This window comes from Diadema antillarum, unplaced genomic scaffold (assembly GCF_040938485.1).
Source record: "Diadema antillarum isolate AM-2024a unplaced genomic scaffold, OU_Dant_1.0 scf00000137, whole genome shotgun sequence".
NCBI lineage: Eukaryota > Metazoa > Echinodermata > Echinoidea > Diadematoida > Diadematidae > Diadema > Diadema antillarum.
Window position 1 is genome coordinate 1,703,606 of NW_027271026.1, and position 21,147 is coordinate 1,724,752.

Consider the following 21,147-nt stretch of genomic DNA (forward strand, 5'->3'; position numbering starts at 1 on the left):
ATTACTTTATGCAGAAGGAGCTCTTTAGTTGGGCTGAATCATTAAGATATTATCATCTTTTTTGAGTGTGATGTAACTATTTTTAATTTCAATAACATTTTGAATTGATGTTGCTTGGAATGTCATAAATGCTGTGCCTTCCTGGGACATGAAAGTTAGATTAAAATACAGTATTCCTGTGTGAGAAAGTTCCCACAAAATAGTACATCCTGATTCAACCATGTTTGACCCAAGTCTACTCACCTTAATTCTCTGCGGCTTTTTAGGCCTGGAAGCCTTGTTTGGGTGTGATATTAATTAGTTCTAAAGTTTCAAGGTGATGCAAAATGTCTTGAATAGAGCCTAAGGGGATTCTTACAAATGTTATTACTACATTTATCTCAATTAAGTAGACAGTTATTAATTTTCATAATAATTTCCTATGTCGTTCAAGCGTTAGGATGAACATGCTCACAACAAAGAAGTAGATAATGTAGAATATTTCATTATTTTTTTCTTTTTGTCTCATTTCCTTTGTGTGTTTTGTGGATACAGCAACATTTCTTGCCAATACAATACAAACCGTGTTTTTCTGGATTTCTAACCCAAAGGCAAACAAACAGCTCCACAAACAGGAAAAAGATCGGAATGAAGTCTCCAACCCTGTATATTATCAACGAACAGCTACAAATTTAATACTGATTCTTCTCTTCTGAAAAGAAGAAAAAAAAAGAAACTTCAGTTGACAAGAAGTCCAGGTCTGCCTTTTACTTTTAATATAACATGTTACTTCATCAAATGATTCATTTCATTGTTGCTGTTTTGTTTTTGTTGTTGTGTTTTTGTTTTTGTTTTGGAGGGAGGTAATGCATGCCTCAGTTTTATATGCAGTAGGCCTATCAAGCAGTTATACGATTAAACTAGAAAATCAAATAAGAGGAAATGAACAGTAAAACCATACATGTACACGTATACATACATGTATTCCTCTGATTGAAAGTATTGAAGCCTTTTGTTAAAGGGATGGTACAGTATTGGTGGAGATGAGAATTGGGCTTTTAACTTTTTGCGAGATACCAAGAAAACACTTATGATATAGTACAGAGCATGCCATTTTAAGAGGAATTCAAGGTTTATTTGATGAAAATCGGGTTTGGAATGAGTGAAACATCCAAAAACAAAGTAAAACAAAGTGATTGTAAATAAAGTGTGGGTCCCACACTGTATTAGAATCACTCTTTTTGGATTTCTCGGCTATTTCAAAACCAATTTTCATCAAATAAACGTTGAATTCCTCATGGAATTACATGCTCTTTCATATTTCATAAGAGGTTTCTCATTATCTCACCAAAAAATGTTAGAAACCTGAAATTAGGTCTCAACCAAAACTGTATGATCCCTTTAATGTATATTTTGATATTGATAATATTGTTTATCTTATAACATAATCTTAACAGATACTAAAAAAAATACAAGAGGAATACTGCTGAAATTCTAAAAGTTCATGAAACAATTCACGAAAAATCTTTAAATCCATGAAAATCTTATAAGGGGATTGCCTCTTTTAGAAATAGTTGATTTGAATCATAGCCAGGTTTGGTCTATGTATAAAACAAATAACACCTTGTGCAGGTGATGTTGCAGTCAGGTGATCTTGTAGGCATGTGATTGTGGCAGCTATTTTGAAATGCCTATTGTACAAGTAATAGCTGACATACTGACATTTAAGTGCAGCTTCTGATTGGCTGTCAGACTTAACTCAACTTTCACTTAGCTGATAAGTCTGTTAACTCGTTAGGGATGAGTCCTGAGTATACGCAGGCAAGTGTCTATATATGGGAAATGCATGTTGTAGCAAAGTCAGCCCGTCCTCAACGGGTTAACATGCCTTCTTCTTTCAATAGGCACTAATACACTCTGTATAAAAAGAGGGGAGGATTTTTTTCTCTATGGTACCATTTCTCCATAATGCCAGTTATGGCAGCTGACAGACGCTTATGAGGTTACGAGGGGAGCTGTATCCCCTAGGTTTATATCCAAAGAGCAAGACTAAAATAGATAAATCATCTTGAGTCTTGATTGCATTCTGTCACTTTGATTGACAAGTCTCATCTTTCACATACTCTTCTTGTTCGGGGTCTCAATGTGCATCAGTCTGCAGATTAAATAACTTTCATTTTCTACTGCACTCTAGAGTTTTTATTGTTTGATCAAACAAGAAATATTGCTCATAAAGTCATCTACCCATTGACTACACAGTCAGCCATGGAAAGTGCTGGAAGTTTGGAGGAGTGAATGATCCCACAATGACTGCATAAAGTCACCCAACATTGATCTGTTCAGAATACAGAGTCTCAGGGCTATCCTCCACAGAGAACAAGTCTGATCAAGGCCTGATGTGAATACAGTAAACCCATATGAGTCAAGTTTATTGCAAGCAATCAATTATCTGATCATGATCAGACAGGTGGTCTTATTACCACAAGATCTCAATGCTGTCATGTGTATACTTGATTGGTGTTTAGTCATAGAGAGATACCTGTGTGGCTACAGTAGTTGGATTCTTCTTTGACTCGAGTCACATGGATACCAATTTGATTCGAGCCACATGGATAACCATATGACTCAAGCTATAAAGATACCGGTTTGACTCAAACTGCACAAATACCTCTTTGAGTCAAGCCTCATGGAAACCCCTTTGACTCGAGTCACATGGATGCCTGTTTGACTCAAGCCACGCAGATACCAATTTGACTTGAGCCACATGGATTCCAGTACGACTCGAGCCATGTGGATACCTACTATGACGTGAGCCACATTGATACATGTTGGACTAACATCATATGGATTTCTGTTTGACTGCAAAAAGATAGAAATGGACTGGTCTGACTCTAGTGTAGCCACTTGGATGCTGGTTTGACTCAACATTCCAATGTATCAGGATAGAAGTTGAGTCATCAATTGTGTCTCAGAACAAAGCAGAGACTGTAAAACCCATGAAACATGCAGAACAGGGGTATGTCATGAAGAATGATGTCATCATAAGTATTTTATATGTAACAAAATCTACATCTACAACTCAAAACCTCAATTCAAAAGATAAATCGAAATTCTTAAAATGTCCAACAACACCCTATAAGACAGTTTTCAAAAGCTTTGATTTATCACTACTCAAGCCTGACGGAATCAAACATTTTATTTCATGCAGTGGAGTCAACATTTATATAAGAAATTGCATGAAGATATAACTTCTGCTCATGATTACAGTAGCATTGTATATTTCAAAACCAAATGAAAAATGTTCTTGTAACCTTGGTCAACATTACATCTATATCCGTGTTGGCAGTGTTTTTATAACCTGCACTATTCCCTGGCAAGTTTCTGTTTCTACTTTTCTTTCAATTTGCTAGAGTCCACATGAACAAAAATATAAGATAAACCATTCAGAACAGTGTTTTCACAGTTTCCTTGAATATCATGACATAACAACAACAACAAAGAAGACTTTCCATCATCAATTTGTTAGAAATGAAGAGACATTAAAGGGAAGGTAAACCCAAAGAGCAATGTGGATTGAGTGAAAGCAGCAACATTAGTAGAACACATCAGTGAAAGTTTGAGGAAAATCAGACAATCGATGCAAAAGTTATGAATTTTTAAAGTTTTTGTGTTGGAACCGCTGGATGAGGAGACTACTAGAGGATATGACGTATGAGTGGACAACAATACAAAGAAAATATAAAGGAAATTCAACAAAAATTCACTTTTCTAGAATTATGAAAGAGCAGTGGACCAACCGCTTTCAGAAAGCAGGGGGAATAATTGCTACCCTTAACATATGTCAATATCAAGTTGATGGAATTTGTAATTTTCATGAAAAATGGATTTTTGTAGTATTTTCTTTATATTTTCTTGGTATTGTTGTCCACTCATACGTCATAACCTCTAGTAGTCTCCTCATCCAGCGGTTCCAACACCAAAACTTTAAAAATTCATAACTTTTGCATCGATTGTCCGATTTTCTTCAAACTTTCACTGATGTGTTCTACTAATGTTGCTGCTTTCAATCAATCCACATTGTTCTTGGGGTTTATCTTCCCTTTAATATCAACGATCCTTTGAACCAAAACATGCATAAAAATTGCTATTCTAGATTAATAGGCACAGTCATGTTGAAAGGTCCCAGCACAGACACACACAAAAGAAATAAGACAAAGAAAAAAAAAAGTTACACAGATTCTTTGGATACTAACCAAGATGAACGTGTGGGAATTCTAACCTTGGGAAAATCATACTTCTCCCCCGGTTGCATTTCTAGGGAACTGCAACCAGATCCTAAGTTGTGTATTTGCCGAGAAACCTGTAGAATACATATGTTTTGTTTGTTTTCTTCTCTTTTTTTATATACAATCCTGATTGTAGCAGCAAATCAAGTTACAGGTCATATAATGCTTGACTCTGATTGGCTTACATCCAAGTTGTGATTTGGGGCTATGGCATTGCTCAAAACATCTTTATGGTTGTTGTTTCATTCAAAATCTGCCAGGTTCTTATAAAGCTAAAGTTCAACACACCTTTAAAGGTGGTACCTAGATTCAAATTCATTTCAGTCACCTGACCTATTCCATGCAATGGTGTCTCATCCCATGCAGGCTCATCTAGATAGCGGTTAGATCTATCCAATTTCGTCTCCTACATTGAATCACATAATCAGACAACTAGTCATTCCTGATAAAGCACAGCTCGGGAAATATGCAATGACTATCCTATTGTATCCCGAAACAATGACTACAGTATTCTAAGTGGTGCTCATCCCTAGGAGGGAAAAGAGTACAAGATGAAGAGATGAAAAAGAAAAGAAAAGTATGAACATGTCAATTGACTGTTATAATCCTATCAATTATTCACACATGATGCTGATGATTCATCATTAGATTTGGAATAATCATGCAGAAAAGAAGACCTTTTTTTTGACATGAATCAAATCTTCACTCCAATACCTTGTGTGGTATATCACAAACAGGTATAAAGGGAACGTATGCATATTTTAGTATATTCCCATGTACTCTTATCCTTGCTTTGAGGCACACTGCTCTAGTTTTTGCTTTTAAAAACATTTTCATGGCAAGCCCTAAGATTGAAGCATTTGATTACTACATGAGTGCAGAATTCCCAGTTTGAGCATAAAATTCAGATAAAGTATGTGTAACACTTTTATTCAGTTCACATATTCCTGTAGCTTAGAAAGCTTTTTTTATACTATCACAAGGGGAATATATTTTTGTATTATCTATATGTCATTGATTATTATTCTCAAATACATTGCCAGAAAGTTCCAATCAACACTTTGATAAGTAGTATTCATGGCAATATTAGTTTTAAGAGTAGTAGAAATAGATGCAGCAGCAGTGGCAGTCAGCCTGTACAATCCTTAATGGTGCAATGTGTACATCATCCTGAACACCTGAACACAATTCAGTGCAGGTCGATACAATGGGAGCTTGTAGAATCTCTTGGAAGAATTGGCTTTTGATGTTTGAAGCCTTCCGTTACACTCTTATGGCCCTTATCTCTAGCATACAGAGCAATGAGGAAGTTTGAATGACTTAAAATACCACAACCACTATAATCATTTCTGTACCATCATATTCTAATCCAGTGGAGGGTATTTACACAGTACAGGAATCAATCTTTTGATGGACGTGGCAATCGACATTAGAACAACAACAACAAAATGCTCTACTTCTTTGCTTTTAAGGTCAAACTCAAAATGATTGTGAAAACTGTGAAAAGCCATCAGAAAATTTTCATCATAATGCGCATACCCAAGTAAGAGCATATCATGGGGGTATGCATATGTACCTCGCACTCTTATAATGAAATCTATATATTTACATGATATATATATTCAACACATAGGCCCTAGATAACTAATAAAGCTCTGACAATGTTCACAGTTCAGAAAGTTATTGTACAAAGAGTATAAGTCTAGATGGTGTGAGTTGCACACCCATTGTGCCTTATCGTATCAAATGTCCATCATCTACGTATTTACGCAAGGTACTGGAGCATCAACACACTTAATTTCATGGAACTTCAGTCGTACAAGTATCCACTTCAGATTACAGGACAGCCAATTATCATTCAAAAATTAATCACAAAGTTATTCACTGATAATTAAGCACACACACACATAAAGAGTAAATCTGATAAACGGTGTAACAGGTAGCCACTACTACACTGTGTTGAGATCTAGATATTTGCAGCAAAACCTTGCATGTTACTTACACCCTTTGGGCACATAGCAAATATCTTGCAATCTCAATCTCTACTCCATAAAATTGACAGCAGATGTTTCAAACTGCCATTAAAGCTCCAATTACACTGTAGGTGAAGCAGACTACAACTGTTTTGTTTATACATCATGATCATGACAATGGAAAACTTTATGTATGCTGAGATATCCAGCTAAGTTGCTATAAATTATTGGTATCATATCCACACTGAATCTCTATATAACAAAGCATAGGTTCACAAGGAAACTGACTGCAGTTTTTTATTAGTAAAATTATGAAAACAAACATGAGCGTGATTTCTTTGAAGAGAAACAGCATGTGTGTGTGTGTGTGTGTGTGTGTGTGTGTGTGTGTGTGTGTGTGTATGTGTGTGTGTGGGTGGGTGGGTGTGGGTGTGTGGTATAAGTATATGTGTAAAGTGACAATAATACCCTGTTCAGACACAAGCCAGTTTATACCAAAACTTGATAAAGAAACGACGATAAAGATTCCTTGTATGGCCGGGAGACCGTTCAGACCAAAGATATGATAGAGCACAGCGATAAATCTTGACCGTTCTGGAAAACGTGATATAGATGTGCATTTTTCCACGTACATGTAGTTATGGTCAAGACATCTCCGCTAGCTCACATTAAGCCCCACCCAGTTATACCGTTCTATGGTCACTATATGTTTAGACAAATATGGACATGATGGAATGCTGATTTGTTATCGAGTTCTAGTTTGAAAGGATGCTCTAACCATTGCTGCGGTATATGTCCTTTTATTGTACGTTGTAATAGTCAGCATTCAGACGTATAAATTCATCTTATAGATATACCGTTTTGATATACACACAACTGTAGCTATACTGTTTTAGTATAAATTTTTTGCATCTGAGCACCCTGTAGGAGTTAAAGGAAACTCAAACCCAAACAGAAGTGTGGATTAAGTGAAAGCAGAAACATTAGTAGAATACATCAGTGAAAGTTTGAGAAAAATCAGACAATCAATGAAAAAGTTTTGAATTTGTAAAGTTTTGGTATTGGAACCGCTGGATGAGGAAATTACTTGAATTTATGGCATCATGTGTTGACAATCATTAGAAAGAAAATATTTTAACAAATAATATGATTTCACTTTTCTAGCAATAATGAAAAAGCATTTTACTAACTGCTTTCAAAAAGCAGGGCAAATAATTACTATCCTTAACATAAAGTCAGTATCAAGTTGATGGAATATGTAATTTTCATGAAAAAAAAAAAAATTTGTGGAAATCCCTTTATATTTTTTTTTACATTGTTGTCTACACATGGTGTCATGAACTCTAGTAGTCTCTTCATCCAGCGGTTCCAACACCAAAACTTTAAAAATTCATAACTTTTGCATCGATTGTCTGCTTTTCCACAAACTTCCACTGCTAATGTTGCTGCTTTCACTCAATCCACATTTCTCTTTGGGTTTGGGTTTCCTTTAAGTGCACTTCCTCATAGAGTTACCATCTGAAACTCATATCTTTCTATGCTGCACGAATACACAAAAGAGTACCACTGGTACATTGTGTGGTTGCATATTAAAGGCATGTGGTCACCACAGACAGGTTTGACTGTATTATACTCTTCTGCAGTGCCTCCTTCCTACACAAATGATTCAAGTGACAATTCTGAGCCTCTCAGGTCTAATTGCCTATAAACAGAGTGAGAACTCATGGATGAAATACCAGGTATCACTGTTCAAGCTTCGAAAGGGATATTGTCCATTCGTCCACAAGGTGCAAACAGGGGAGGGGGCAGCCATGACTTTGCAAGCATGTTGAAAATATGATAAGCTAAGATTTGGCGTGAGTTGTTTGTTGACAGCTGTAGCTGTTATAATGCTCCTTATAGCATGCAGATGAATTCAAATGAAAGGGGGGGGGGAGTATTTAAGTGGGGTAATGAACAGGTATCAAAAACATTCTTCTGATCTGTGATGAAACTCATCATAATATGCTTCAATTGTCTTTTCTTTGAGCGTCTTTTCTGGTATTTCTTTGTCTGCGCACGTGAGCAAGCATTAAGCATGCAGGTGGGTATGTAAAAAATAATAACCAAGCACAAATATTGATATGGTACGGAAGAATGGAAACACAGAAGTGAAACTTACAAAGCAGATTATGATTTTTATCAATCCCACAATAACTTCCTTTGAAGGCAGATGGTTGTGTTTACAAATTATTGTGGCAATGGTTAAATCAGACTGTAATTTATCACACCACAACGTCATAACCAATCTGGTATAGCCATACCATAACATCAGAATCTGAATGATGACAGAATGTGGTAATTAATCATTTTGTATCCTAAGGGTCACAGAAAAATGCTGTGAGCATTATCAAAAAAGAAAGAAGAAATGTGAGAAAATTGAAGGATGATTTCCATACTTGTTTTTTCTTCAATCATTGAAATTGAACACTCACCATCCATCGTTTAATTGATTCATAAAAACATTGTCTCTTAATTAAGATTTCCATACCTAATTACCACATTGAAGGAGGTGACATAAACTATATATTTGAGACAAACATTTTTTGGCTAAATGCCAGATGAAGAGGAATTCCTCAAAAATGGATGATTTGGGAAGGCTTGCTAACACCTGCTGTCTTTAAATGTGGTATGAAACCTTTAAAAATTATCTCAAACAACATTGCCAAGTTTTGCTGAATCTAACAATGGTCTAGAAACAAACATTAACTCAGATATGAAGATCGTTTTAGAAAACAAAAGTGGAGGTCACCAATAAATTCTAACAATACTTTGTAAAGGTTTATCTCTCACAGACACCTTTCATTGCGTGCGAGCGTGTTTTTATGGATTTTAAAAAGTGTGACGATTCTAAAATGCTTTTGTAATTATTTTTGTCTTCATGGCTAAGTTTACTTTAACAAACATTGTGCTCCAAACTTGGAAGACAGTACACAAAGTTGACATCATGATCAGAGTTCCGGGACGAGGTTTGGATTCTTTTCTCTGCTGGACAGCTAGATGCTTCGTTCCTGACGAAAGCACCAGCTGCGCTCACGTGTCTATTAATGGCAAGACTGCCTACTGAGCTACCCACATCACCCTCTAGATACAGAGCTGATGCAGACAAAACGTTACAGGGGAAAAGCGTCGGCTGTCTCATTAAAGCTGTACAGCCAGCTCCACTTTTTTTTTGGGGGGGGGGGAGGCAAGTTTACTAATGCAAGCTTAACACTGCTGAATAAGATACCTTTGCAAGCACTCTGAGCATACTAATGTCAGCAGAATGTGTTCACTGAAAACATTTCAAACTTCATCGAGCTGTACACACCTCTGACTTTTTAAAGGAACATGAGGCATCTGCTGAACAAGAATCCAGCATTTGTCCACAGGATGACTCCTTGGAGCTTACTCACAAAGTGATTTTTTTTTTTTTTTTTTTGGGGGGGGGGGGGGGTAAGTTATCAGTACTTCAGAAGCAAGTGTATTCCTTCACACTCTTTCAGAATTTGAAGTATCATCTGTCCTAGACATTATGTAGACCTACAAACTGCAGTTTCTGGAACAATTGTACCATGGTGTTGAATATATGAGGCAGAAACTGGAATATTCCAGACTCCCCAAAAAAGCCAAAAATTTGATTCCAAGAGAATGCACTATGAAGCTCAACAGGCCCCCATTACATTGCACATTGAGAACATCACAGGAAATATTCTGTCTGCCAACATGTTTCAATGAAGGTCTCATCCCATTATCACCCTACACCTTTGAATGAAGAAAACATTTAGACAAAAAAAATGGAGTTAGGCCCATAAATACATGATATGAAATGCACCATTTTCATGATCTGCTCTCATACATTATTGCTCTTATGGAGGAGCTGACACTCTTGCATACCATTTCTTAGTTTTTATGAAAAGCATGTCTTGCACAATTAAGAACCATACCCACAAAATATCACAGTTAAATGTACAGGGATGGGTATTAGTAATAAAGTTGTAAAGATACATGATGTATACATAAATAAAAACACAACACACACACACACATGTATGTTCATGTGTGTGTGTATATATATACTGTATGTATATATATATATATATATATATATATATATATATATATATATATATATGTATATAATACAGTGAGAGAGAAAGAGATGAAAATAGAGACAGGTAAACAGAAAGAGAAAGATGATGTCAATACATACAGTGTCCATGCATGGATGTTGATATTAAATATTGATTATATTTTACAGTACAAATGAATGGGAAGAGATGGGTGACACTGATGCAGTATGAAAAAAGACAAGGTGCGAGGTGGTTCTTACGCCTGTAGCGGCTAATCCTGTGGCTGCGCCTGTGGCCCCGGGCCTTTTGCTGGGCCCGCTGAAACAAGCCCCGGGCGTTGCTGATGGAGAGGACCACCTGGTCCTCGCTGGGAAGGTTGGGCAGGGACCGCGAGAGGCGGTACTCCCGGTAGCACTTGTTCTGCAGCAGCTTGTTCTGGCGGAGCGGGATGACCACGGGCGAGGTGGAGCCGACGCCCGTTGTCCCACCGGCAGCTCTCTTTGGCTGCTGGTGGTGGTGATGGTGTTGGTGGTGGTGGTGGTGGTTGTGGTGATGGTGATTATGGTCTTTGTGGTGGTAATGGTTGTTATGTTGGTTGTTGTGTTGCTGATGGAAGAACTTGTTCTGCTGCTCGTTGGTGCCCAGCAGGCTGGAGTCGGAGTGATACTCTGTAATGGGTGAGGAGGTGAGTTTGTGGGGGTGGGGGGAGGGGGAAATAAGTGACAGAGGGGGAGGGGGGCTAGACGTGAGTTGCTTGTTGTTGTTGGCTTCTTTCTTTTTTAAGATACAGAGACACAAGACCAACTGTCCAGATCTCATGCAGATCCATCATCCCCTGTCATGCAACATGCAGGCAAAAACATGTACAATATGTATGCAGCAAGAAGAAAATGGGCATGACATTTGAGGAAGCAGGCATTGGGAAGGCAAGCTTTGTATTAAGAAAAGAAAGAGGCATTAGTACAGAATATAACATGCATTTGCACTTTTGAGTGAACAGTTCACCAGCTAAAGATGAAAAGAAGCTATGAAAGAATTTCATCACATTAAGAAAGTTATTGCATTCCACGTAGCTCGTATACATTGCTGCCTGGCACATTTAATTTTCCTCTGTATCACAATTACACTAAATACATCAAAGTTTTTAGCACAGTAAACCCATCAATGTCAGAGCTGCAAGCATGAACTATGTGATGGGAAGGAAGTGAAAGAATGAAGTTCAAAATATAAGATGTTAGCATTCATTAAATCTTGCAAGCACTTACTCATGCACATAAATAGCAGGCTTAATGTGATTCTATGAACCTCTTTACATGCAGTTTTCAGCTTTTACAACTTGCTCATATAAATCCAAAATCATTTTTCCTTTTTCCCCCCACAGAAAACATATTTACAATCAGCATATTAATATCCACCAAGCATTCTTGTTTTAATGCGATGCATCTTTCTGCCATTCACTTGAAACACATCACCCAAAGAGTGCTTGCTCTCCAGTTTGGTTCTAAACAACATCTAAAACATGAAGCCCTGTGTGCAACTCAACCATAACCTCTCTGCTGAATATTCTCTTGCTTTCATATGTGCATGTACCTATTTGCACATAAAGGGTCCACGCATAAAGTTATCATCAATACACAAGCACAAACACGGCACACACACACTTCCTTGTCATTCTGAATCAGAGTACATTATCACACTGTCACCCAATAAGGAGAAATAATAAAAAGGGTGATTTTTTTTTTGCATAAAGTTCAATCATAGCTTATTAATAAAGCTGACATCAATGATACTATAAAGATTTCAGATGCATAACTCACACTTCAACTTTGACACACACACACACAAAAAAAAAATCTCAAAATAGCATCAATGAAAATAAGAAACAGCTCATTTATCAGTTTCAAATGATGCTATTCATCAGGTATGAAATGTACCTACAATGGGGATATAAGAAAGATCCTGATGTCCAGAAATATACTTCCTCATTGCAGCTTGCACACAGCCAATGATTTTTAACATGAATATACACAAATGTCTACCTGAACTACGCATGTCCAAAAGTTATTTTTGAAGGATATAAGGTTTACTATGCATCTGCAGCGTATAAACATGCAAGTGATCATTGCACAAACTTACATAAAATTGCTACATCAACACGAAGAACATGAAATCGCAGGTATGGCCTCTACTTACGGTACACAGTCAGGTGAACTTCATTACAAAATCCACAAGACAGTATAAAGTTTTAGAAACTATCAGACCTCCTCTTGGATGAAAAATCAGGGGCACAAGGAACCAAGAATGACAAAAGGAGAATTCTACGCCCCACATCAGACATCAGAGTGATAAAAATCCTTGATGGCTTGGTACTTCAAACAGAACAGGACAAACAATTTTGGGAGATCGTCAACAACCAAAGACTGTTTGCACACGGACAAACACTGCAGTCTCCATACGTCACTTTACTGGTCACAAACATGTCTGTATCACACACGGAGTAACAGATAAACACACACAAATCCTTAATCCATTGGTCCATCTGATGCTTAGAAGCTGCATTTGTAGAGATCTGCTGTTTCTCTCTTACACCGTTTCATACTGAATTCTGAAATTCCCATTGATATAATACACAGGCCACCTGGTTCCTGTATGGAACGGCTTAACACCAAACGAAATAACTCCTATCGCACTTCACACCATTACTTTTGCTCTTAACAAATGTACTACAGAGGATAATCACTTGTAAGTCAAAAATCATGGAAGATGAAGTATGTGGCATGAAAAGGCAATATGTTGGACATCCACAGGGTCCTTCTATATGATGAGAAGGCATATAAAGACAACCTCTAAACCTTGCTTATGGACATATCACTTAGCATAAGAAGGAGAGAAAGTAACCTCTTACCACTTATCACTTGAGGCACCTTTTTCTCTTAAAGAAGGCACCCACATGAGTGTTGAATAGTCCCCATATTGCCTTCTTGTCCTGAACGAGGTGCTTGGGCAAGTTTTAACAAGTTGCTTTCTTGTCTTGAACAAGGCACTTGGGCAAGTTCCAACAGGTTGCCTCCTTGTCCTGAACAAGATGTTTGGGCAAGTTTTAACAAGTTGCCTTCTTGTCTTGAACAAGGTGCTTGGACATATTTCAGAGAAGGTGCCTTCTCGTCTTCTGATCCTCCTAAACAAGGCACCTTGGTCAGTTTTATCAAGTCATTTCCTCTCCTTCTCATCTTTGAGAAAGTCATCTTAGAAAAGTGAGTAGGTGAGTTTGGAGAAGTTTTCTAACTTCTCTTCTTTTCATACTAAACAGGATATGAAGGTGAGTTTGAATAAAGTTACCTTTTGACAAGTCACCTTCTCGCTATTTTGTCCCAAATAGATCCAGGCGTCAAGACAAATTACAACAAGTTTCCTAATCGCTTCACATCTAAACTTCCATTAAAAAAGATCAATCTAAAAAAAGAAGCTTTTATCACATCTACTGTGATTGCAAATTACAAGAAGACAAAAACATCTGGTTTAACATACTATGTGCAGACTCTCTTGATTGAACTTCATATGGTATTTTTTTTCCAATTTCACTGCTACGTTTACCACAATCTAACTCTTTCTAGGGGCATATACCTTTGTGTTTTTATCTGATCTGCTCCACAATATTTAATAGGCAAAATAGAATACACTATCTGTACTATAGGAACAAAAATCACAGCAGGGTAATGTTTGTGAATATTGGGGAGATATCATTTTAGATGCAGAAATACTCAAAAAATTACAAAGATTGAAGTTGGTCCATGCAGGACCAATGCCAAATATCACATTTCACCAGAATATACATTCTAGGGGAGAGACATGTGTGTATGTGTGTATCTTATCTTCTGCAAAATCAACTTCTTCCAGAACTATTTTACATAATGCTACCACCATATTAAGTTGGTGGAATAGCAGATCACTCCCATACTGTGAATTGAAAAAACAAAACAAAAAACAAAGCTACGAAATTATTCAATATTTGATGGCAGAGTGATACGTGCACATCTAAAAACCACAGCGCTTGGTATGTTAGCACCTTATCAAGGAATTAATTCTATGTAAAAATAAGGAAAGCCTTGGCACTAGATACACAGAAACTTGAGGAAGACCAGACTGTACAAGGTGTCCCGTGTCTAGAATTTATCCATGTCTAGCATTTATCCAGGGCACTAGAAAGTGAAACTACTTGAGATGCAGCATTTTCTTTAACTACAAACATACGTTTCTCTTCCACACTGTGGATACAGGGAGCACTGATTGTGATATTAGCATCTGATGATGTCAGTTTCATGGATAAGGTACGTGTAAACAGGATGCCAACAGGTAAATAGCTAACGATTAATCCAGCAACTGAAATCTATACTATGCCTTTAGTGAGAGAAGCGACCACACTGGGAAAACTATTTTGAACGAAAGCAGCAAGCAAGGGCATCACATAATATGTGAAACTGCGACAACACACATTTCCCATAGAAGCTTACCTGAGTATACTCGGGACTCGTCCTCAACGGGTTAATATCACAAAACTATACAGGTGGTTTTTGATTAACATCTATCAAAGTCATCTCACACAGTGTTCCATAGCCATTTTGGCCACAAGAATGTGTAGATGACTCCATATATCAATTTTTGGCTATGAATGCAATGTAAATCTTTCGCATTCGCAATTCTCACAATGAAGAATGAGATGTATCATGACTTTCTACTCACTTTGCAGGACTACTAGTATGTTCAGGACATAAACACCCCTACAACCCTTACAAAAATGGTATTTTCCTTCACATACAAAATATACATACAGTATATGTGTATACAGCCATCCCAACCAATAAGGCTGAGGAAGAGATTAATGTTGAAAGCTAATCGAAAAAAAAAAATCTTGCCCCCTGCAAAATCCTTCATCACAATTTTTCACTGTGATATACAATATACCAAAGATGACAAAAGCCAACAGTACATTTTTCATTATCATACCGCTACAGTATATGTATAAGTATGTGATTGTGGAGATAAGGAAGGGGACAAAGAGCCTGAAAGAAAGAGATAGATATATCTATATAAAAGACAAATATATAGAGAGATATCAGGGAGGAAATAGATAAGGTATATGATGTAAATTGTATACCAGTCACATGCCATTTTAGGTGGATTTACTGATAGATGAAGCTTTTTTCTTTTCCTGATTCTACTCAAATATTGGCTTATGTGAAGCTTTGGTCTCGCTTCTTTGATTTGAAGCTTTGGTCTCGCTTCTTTGATTTAATTCTTTAAAAGAGAATGGAGAACCCCAATGCTGCTTTATGGTAAGAAGGAAAAGACATCCATATATATATCACAGCGCAAATCATTCTGGAATAGGTGAGTGCATATTGGCATGGTTCACTGTGCTAAATATACGTGAAGTTCTAAAATCCAACCTTTGGAATGCCTCTGGAATGGCTAGAACAAACATATTCCAAGAGAAATTAGGGTTAATATACATACAGTATGTGCAAACAAACACTTGGATGAACCTTTCTATATTAATACAGTCAGCAGACTGGTAAGATATATACTTTTGAGTGCACTAGAACACTACACAGTAGCTATCTTTCTAGATAGGTGTGGGAGATATTCACTCTGAATCCTAAATTGCATTTCAGCAGTTCACAAAATGAAGGGAGATAACACTGCATTTTAGCCGAAGGCATAAACCTATCAAGTTCTGAGGAGACTTTGCTGTGGAAAGCTAATCAGCTTGTCTTCATAACTGTAAATCCAGAAATGTTCGCATGCACGGAACTTGCACAAATTTCACAAAGACCCAAGACTCGTGAAAGTAAGACAAAAATTTTCAAAACAATGCATTGAATGCAAGTGCCAATTCCTGAAAGATTTATCCTGCGTAAAAGGCAGTTGGCTTCAATTCACGAAATAATCGTCCTGCGAAAAAGGCCACTGGTTCCAGTTCAACAAAGTAGTTTCATGCAGCGAATGTTTCAGGTTTTACAGAATATAAACACCTTGGCACTCACTAATACGATTGGAGAAAGATTAGATGGGACAGGTTGTTTAAAATTCATGTTTAAAATTCATGATATCTGTACAATATCAAAAAGAAATTTACCAAAACAATGCCAAGTTTAGAGAGAAACAGGAACTTTAATCCTCTGAAATTTGTTGCAAAACTAAGACATACTTTTTAACCCAGGCAACTAAGAAGTTTTCGACAAGGTGAAAATTCTGCAACCAAACAAATGATACATAATATGTAATAAAGGGCTCAAATGGGGAGACTTTCTGCTCTACTTTAGAATACATTGACAATCAATAATAAAAAATTATTTAAAAAAAAAGATACAGCGCTATACCAAAGAAGTCTGATCTCTGAGAATTAGTGGCATAAATTCTTCTGATTTTTTTTCCATCTGGAGATGGATGTGAAAATTTTGCCCATATCACTGCAATGCTGCTTTGAGCTTAGAGCATTTCTCTACTTTGGATGACTCTACTTACTGCTGTTTTTATACTAGCACTGGATTCACTGTATCACTTTGCTGTATCTTTTCAAAATCCTGTCCCAAAAAAGGCTGTCCTTCCTAATCCTATCAAAATGAGCATCAACAGCACGGGTCATATCCATTCATGTAAGCTTAACTTCTATTCATCAGTGTTTATCCATATCTGTCATGTGTGAAACTATGTTTTCACTACATAGCAAATGGACAGAAAACTCACACTAATTGAATATTTTCACATTCAGAATGTTCACTTGTCAAACAGAGGCAGCTACTCGGACATCTACTCAATCTACTTCTGGCTAGATTACAGCATAAATAGGCACTAGTCTTTTGCATAATTTGAGTAAAAAATTGATGTGTTGAATCTGTGTCAGTTTTGCTGTCCACAACTACCACATTATCTTTCCACGATGAGAACAATCACAAAATGACAAGAGTCTGGAAGAGCTAATGAGCAGAGAAACAGAGAGATAGAGAGTAAGATAATGAGAAAAAGTTTAAAGATCAGTTGTGTTATAGGTGTGTGCTCTTTGAAGGAGAGAGATTTTAAACTGCAAAAACACTGCTGGTGGATTTTGAAATTATGCACCACTCTCAAATTGACTTTGAATAATTCATCTATTACTTATAACATCTCAAAGAAGAAGAAGAAGAGGACAATGCAAAATAAAGTGGAATGACTTTACCTTCATCATCATCATCATCATCATCATCATCATCGTTACGCTCATCATGCTCTAGCTGCTTTTCAACTTTGCTCACAGCGTAAGCTCCGTTGTGCCCCGGCCACAACATCCTGAAAATGTTCCTCTGACCGGTTGCTAGCGAGAAAACATCCACAAGCCTTGATTACTTATTTTCTCTGTGAGAAGTGAGACACCGTGAGCTCACAGTAGGTAGGCAGAGAGTAGAGATCCTACGACATCCCCTTGAGAAAGGATCGTCCGATCAGTGGGGCACAGACAACTGATATAAACTGAGACGATACTAGTGTGTACTTTAAAGGATATGTGTGCACACAACTACTTCTCACATCACATCATATCACGTTGCATTCCAATGCAAACAAAACAAAAAAGCTTGGCAAGAGGTTGACTGACTGCTCTCGAAGTCCAGCTCTCTCTAATAAGTGGTCATAAATGTGCGACACAGAACTATGTACTCAGTACGCACATGATCCAGCATTGCGACCGCAAGGGGGAAACTAAAAGGACCATGGTTGAGTGCACATCACAGACGAATAACCCCAGTCATTGTGTATTTGCACCATTGTCACATACTTCAGAAAGGCAATTATCCTTCCCCCCCCCCCCCCCCCGCAAAATTTCAGGGGATTTTTCCATTCGACATGTAGAAGTAGCTACAACCAATGATGTCAGATATGTACAGTGTAAATAGGCAGGGATAAAGGTTATCAAATATGGATAGAATCACGGATGTCGGCTCTTGCTCTTTATCTTGATATATAGTCCACACGAAGAAATCATTTTAATTACTGCTCCAGTTAATAATGACAGAATATTAATTCCAAAGGTTGAAATCAACAACCAATCAAGGAGCCATTGTATTCCCAGGAGTATGTATCTTCACATATCTTCATCTTTTATAGCAGAAAACTTAAAAAAAAAAGTTTAAGCAGACATTGTGTGAAGTATGGGAAATGAAAAGAATGACAACATTGAAGAATGCTATAACTGCCTTACTAGAACATTCTTTTTAATAAAATTGACTGTTTCCATGAGTCTCACAAGTGCAGATCTGCACAATCCAACAAGGACATTCGCTCTCTACCACCAAAATATATTTTGTATATTTGTATTTCCCCTCCAACAATGTAAAATACAATAAAGACAAGAAAATTCTGCTTGGAAGATATATGTGACATATCTTTTAATAGTTCTCCCCCTAAAACATTTTTAAAATGCAAAGTCTCCTTTTAATATCACTTTTTCTCCAAAAAATGAGCTTTTGGTAATGAACCGTTTAACCAAAAGTACTCAAATCTATTTAAAAAAAATCTCCTTGAAGACCCGATATTAGTGAGCTATTCATGTCACCCCATTCTTACTGAGTATATCATATATCAGTAATTGGAATACAGACTACCAATGTGTTATTGGCTGCTTGCTTGGCCATGTTTGGGTGTTGTTGTTTGTTGTTTTTTTTTTCCTCAAGGTTGTGATCAATTTCAATATCCTAGTGAAATTGTCTCATTACAGTAGAAGAAACCCTACACTATCCAGTCTACTTTACCAATACATACACCTACCTCAAAGATCTCCGTGCCAACTAATTATCCCAGCAGTGAGGCTGATGAGATGAGCCCAGAAGAAAGGTATACCGGTATTCTGAACAAAGCTTTCTAAAGTGTAGCAGGTGTGCAAAGCTGATACCTCAACAATGGCAGAAAAGGATGAATAATGTAATTTTCACTCACTATAGCGTAGTTTCTTTTGGTTGCTTCTTGTTTACAGTGGCATCAGTTCAAGCACATGCCTGTTCACTCACATGCACACAAGCACATAAACACTCAGATACACACATACACACACATACACACACAAAAGGGGAAATTCTGACATCTTCAAGACCCATTATGTCACACCCAAATATAGGAAATCCCCTTTTGTATATGCAGCCTTTTTTGTTGGTGTATTCAAAGCACTGGGACATAATGGCTGTATTGATTGAAAGACTGATAAGGAAAAGGTCAGCCCATGCATTTCTTTGTTGTCTGTGTATGCATGCGTGCCTAGTCTACCTTCCCAAACTTTTTGTGTATATCAGTACCACATCAGGCAATGACAAAGGATTTTGCCTATGCACAAGACAACGATATATCATACAAACTGCAGCGTGCTTTCAAAGGTTGTGCAGAACCTGAGTAGTCATGCTCAACAGAGGTATTTTTCTTTTCCACTTGAGAGGAGCTCGAACCTTTGAGTCTAGAACAGAGACTATTACCATCACAATTGTTCAGAAGGGACTTTCCCCTCGCCTGCTCTTCGTGGGATCACAAAATGCAGCTGATAAACATAACTTCAAACTGCTTCATTCAGACGAAGCATACAGCACTTCCTCATCACCACTGTCGCCCAGTTAATGTGTGAGACTCCAGACGGGAACTCAGATGAATAGAAACATTGCCTAAGCTGAACATTTTCAAGGTATGTAACTTTCACATCAGTATAAAACAGGAAATACCTGTTATCAAATCATACTTGCATAAAATAGGAACTTTGAATGAATCAATACAGAAAACATACATTTTTCTCATTCAAGGAAACTTCAGAGAATATGTAACAACTATGGGAATACAGGCAATTATATCAAAGACATGGAAAATACATGTTCACTTGTTGTTGTTTTTTTTTTCCATTTTAATCAGCAGTAGTTCAGAGCTTATTACAAGACAACACATCACATACTCCACCAGTATGCTACGAACTGAGCCCAAACTCTAACCCGCCACACTACAGTGTAAAATTCTCAGCCATTTCATTCAAATACTGTATTTGTAAGGACATCATTTTGTTTAAGCTGTTCCTTTGGTGAATTTCTTGTAATAAATTGAGAATAACCATATCAATTGTTGGCTGAAAGAGTTTGCAATTTTCCATATAATAGCAAAATTCATAACAGGGCAAAGTGGCCACTTCCAGCTTTAAATGAATCATACAACCAATGATGGAAATAACTTGTTTTAGCTATTGTGTTGAATTTTCCCCAAAAATGATGATGAATGTGCCAAGATATTAAGCTAATGTTAAAATGGGAAATTTCATTCATTTAGCACAAGAAACCAGTATGAAAATAAAAGCACTTTTTTTTGCTTGTCATATATGTAACACTACTTATGTACAAATTATATCACGGAATTGAAAACAGGCAAAATTCATCATACCCAACGGAACATAAAAATATTGTGCTACAGTGGGTAAGGATCTGCATTTTGAAACAGAAGCTACTGGTTTGAATCCTTGGAGTGGACATGAAACTATTCCATCTTAGATATTACATTTCTGTGGTTTTGGTGCTGTATATTTTATTGTCACTTTTATTATTCATTGTAAGTGTTTCATACAGTAGAGCTAAACATTCTTCCTAATTTTATCCCTTTCTTATCATATCTAGCTGTTAGTTCAAGCAGTAGAATTTTCACAAGCCTCTTAATTACTAAATCTATAACTGATTCTTAAAATTGGCAGCAAATTGGCAACAAATGGATGAATTTCGCTTATCACCTTCAATCCTTCTCCAATATAAAATATCTAAAGATGACTAGATG

General features: G+C 37.0%; 1 protein-coding gene across 1 annotated transcript in view; it reads right to left on the minus strand.

Annotated features, from left to right (window-relative positions):
- LOC139721073 (FYVE, RhoGEF and PH domain-containing protein 2-like) overlaps positions 1-17,654 on the minus strand; it is a 63,251-nt gene extending 45,597 nt beyond the window's left edge. Inside the window, exons 1-2 of the mRNA XM_071632403.1 lie at positions 17,546-17,654; positions 10,590-10,997 (exon numbers count right to left, since the gene is read on the minus strand). Coding sequence (XP_071488504.1) covers positions 10,590-10,997; positions 17,546-17,654 — 517 coding nt within the window. The remainder of the gene's footprint in view (positions 1-10,589; positions 10,998-17,545) is intronic.
- Between the last annotated feature and the right edge of the window lie 3,493 nt (positions 17,655-21,147).